At 43.7% G+C, this 2,838-nt stretch overlaps 1 protein-coding gene across 1 annotated transcript in view; it reads left to right on the forward strand.

Annotated features, from left to right (window-relative positions):
* Window positions 1-1,366: 1,366 nt before the first annotated feature.
* PHALS_13138 (gtp cyclohydrolase ii) overlaps window positions 1,367-2,838 on the forward strand; it is a gene marked incomplete at both ends in the record, with an annotated part of 1,805 nt that continues 333 nt past the window's right edge. The window contains 5 exons of the mRNA XM_024728833.1: window positions 1,367-1,412; window positions 1,485-1,594; window positions 1,676-2,253; window positions 2,321-2,497; window positions 2,566-2,824. Coding sequence (XP_024579271.1) covers window positions 1,367-1,412; window positions 1,485-1,594; window positions 1,676-2,253; window positions 2,321-2,497; window positions 2,566-2,824 — 1,170 coding nt within the window. The remainder of the gene's footprint in view (window positions 1,413-1,484; window positions 1,595-1,675; window positions 2,254-2,320; window positions 2,498-2,565; window positions 2,825-2,838) is intronic.

Consider the following 2,838-nt stretch of genomic DNA (forward strand, 5'->3'; position numbering starts at 1 on the left):
GGTTTTTTTGGCCACCAGTTTCCGATTCCATTATACCAACGATAGACATAAGCTTATCAAGCTGGTCGTGCTGTCTTGGGGACAGGTACTCGGACTTTATGTTTCATCTTGCCGAAAATAGATGACTTGGCTACAATTGCTAGCAAGTGCAATAAAAATGCTGTGCATTTGCACAGAGAAATCTTTAATTCTAAGAGTTCAAAGTAACAAATGCACAGAGATTAGATTTTAAAGCTCATTAAATTTACACCAAATATATATCTTCTACTTATCCATGCTAATAAAATGTCTAATTTTCTGTCATCAATTCCATCATCTTGATAAATTCTGACACTTCGATGCAATACAATTGCACCAAATGTTGTAGGAAAAGTACACAAGATCACATTGCTTGTCTCGTTACAATCGAGATACTTGAGAGGCTACCGGTCTAGCTCCTGAGTGAAGCGTACGAGGCCGCGCTTTGTGAAGTTATTAACACGAGCACTATGTGCGAGGTGGACGGCAGTTCCATTGCATCTCAAGCGTGATATGATATTATCACAGTCTGCCATCGTAGCTATTATTTGTAATACTTCTGGTAATGCTGCTTTGAGGCCTCTGTAAACGAAACATAGTTGATACGATAGGCAGAGAACATTTACCGTTAGAGGTCGAATCGATGCACTGGTGTGTGGTAATGAATCGTTCTCTTTAATGACAATTGATGGCACGCCATCTTCGTCTCAGTTATAGTCATCATGGTTGATTTGAGCGATTTGGCTTATATCCACATCGACTGAGAAGAATCTACTGTCTGACAAAAAGTGACATCCGACAAATCGAACAGTTGTAACTGTAGTGATGATATCGGGTTAATATTACGTTTTTTTGGTATTGACATCAGCTGTACCATTGAAAACCTTAAAGATGTCTGTAGAAGAATCGCTTAATCGGAACGAAATTCTCACGAACACATAAATAATGGTGTAATCGGATACTCATAACGAAGCATCATGGGTCGAAGGTATCAGATTCTGTTTATGTCATACAATTCTACTCAATTTTCAACGTCGCAATATGGTGTGTATCAGTGATAATAATACTGCAGCACTGAATCCAAAGTTGAAGACTGTTTTTAGAACCAATGAGAGTTGCCACTAAGGCCAAAAAAAGGCCAAATAGCGCCTTCAACCATCTGAGCACGCAAGGGGGGGGGTCGTCGGTTTCTTTTCAAACTGGTAAGGTAGGCACTTTCCGCTCGACTTCCATCTCGACTCATAACGTAATTTGCGTTCAAGTAGTCAAAAGATTTTCAATTGACTGATTATTTCTCCCCCTCACGCTTAACGCCGCGATGAGCACCACGAATATTAGGACCGCTCCCATGAAAAAAGTGTCGACGCTTGGGAAGCGCAAGAAATCCATTGATGGTATGTTCGTTTGACGTCTGAATAAGTAACTTTTGCGAAACTTACCAAAGCATATGTGGATGCAATCATCAGCCGACAATGTGAAGAAAATTGACAAGAAGGATGAGTTTGACCCCAACCAATTTTATGTCTCGCTTACATCGCACGCCGAGCAATTTGGTGTTGAGCCCATTCGCGTCCGGGTAAATGTCGCGTTTACCCATTTATGCGTTAATGCGGCAAAGCTTACGTTTTAAAATTTTCTACTGTTTGCTTTGATTCAGTGGGGGCATAAGGAACCTGACGTGCGCGGCCCAATTATAGGTACCAACCGCCACCACAAGTATCGTAATGCCATCGGCGCACACGGCGGCTCGTATTGCATTTATCGAGGTCTTGCAGTTGCTTCAGGCGCGATCGTTAAAAATGCCAAACCCGACCTGTCCGAGACCACACCTGCTGCCAAGATAGGCCCTCATCCATCGTGGGCGGATCCTGAAAAGATAGTTACAATTGATCCATTTGGTGCATGCGTGGTGGAAGCCTTTCCTGAATACTACCAGAACGGTTACGACATCCGTCCCACAATTGCCGTCACCAAGGCGCACATGGACTTTCCGGAGATTCACGAAGCTGTGCGTCTTGGTCGCCTAAAGCCCGACGGCAAGGTCTTGACTAAGTCGTCGCAACTCGTCATTACGAAAGCTGCCATTGACCCAGTATGGTACCTTCCAGGCGTGGCCAAGCGCTTTAATACGACCGAAGCCAATTTGCGTCAACAGATTTTTCAAGAAACAAATGGTATGTACCCAGAGCTCGTGACTAGAAACGATTTAAAGATATTTTTGCCACCGATCGGAGGGTAAGACCGCAATGTCTTAGGGTAATTTAAAGGCAGACTAACGAATGGTGGCTGGCTGTTGATACAGCTTGACAATTTACATATTTGGATCTGTTGAGGCCATTTCGGATCCTTCAAAAAAATTGGCAGTGCGTGTTCACGACGAATGTAATGGCTCGGACGTGTTTGGGTCGGATATATGCACATGTCGACCGTATCTATCCCACGGTATTGAAGTTTGCGTACAAACTGCGCAAGAAGGAGGGTAAGCCGCATTTTCATAGAATATTAGTCCAGAAGAAACTAATTGTATCCACTGTATTGCATTATTAGCACCGGTATTATTGTATACTTTCGCAAGGAAGGTCGTGCGCTGGGCGAAGTAACCAAGTACTTGGTGTACAACTTACGGAAGCGCCAAGAAGGTGGTGACAGCGCTGAAGAGTATTTCAATTGTACTCAGACGGTGGCAGGTATCCAGGATGTGCGCTTCCAGGCGTTGATGCCTGATGCCTTGCACTGGCTCGGTATTACCAAGATTGACAAGTTCGTATCGATGAGCGACATGAAGTACGACGCAATTGTATCATCTGTAAGTTTCATGCA

The sequence above is a fragment of the Plasmopara halstedii genome (genome assembly GCF_900000015.1).
Source record: "Plasmopara halstedii genome assembly, contig: Scaffold_650, whole genome shotgun sequence".
Classification (NCBI taxonomy): Eukaryota; Oomycota; class Peronosporomycetes; order Peronosporales; family Peronosporaceae; genus Plasmopara; species Plasmopara halstedii.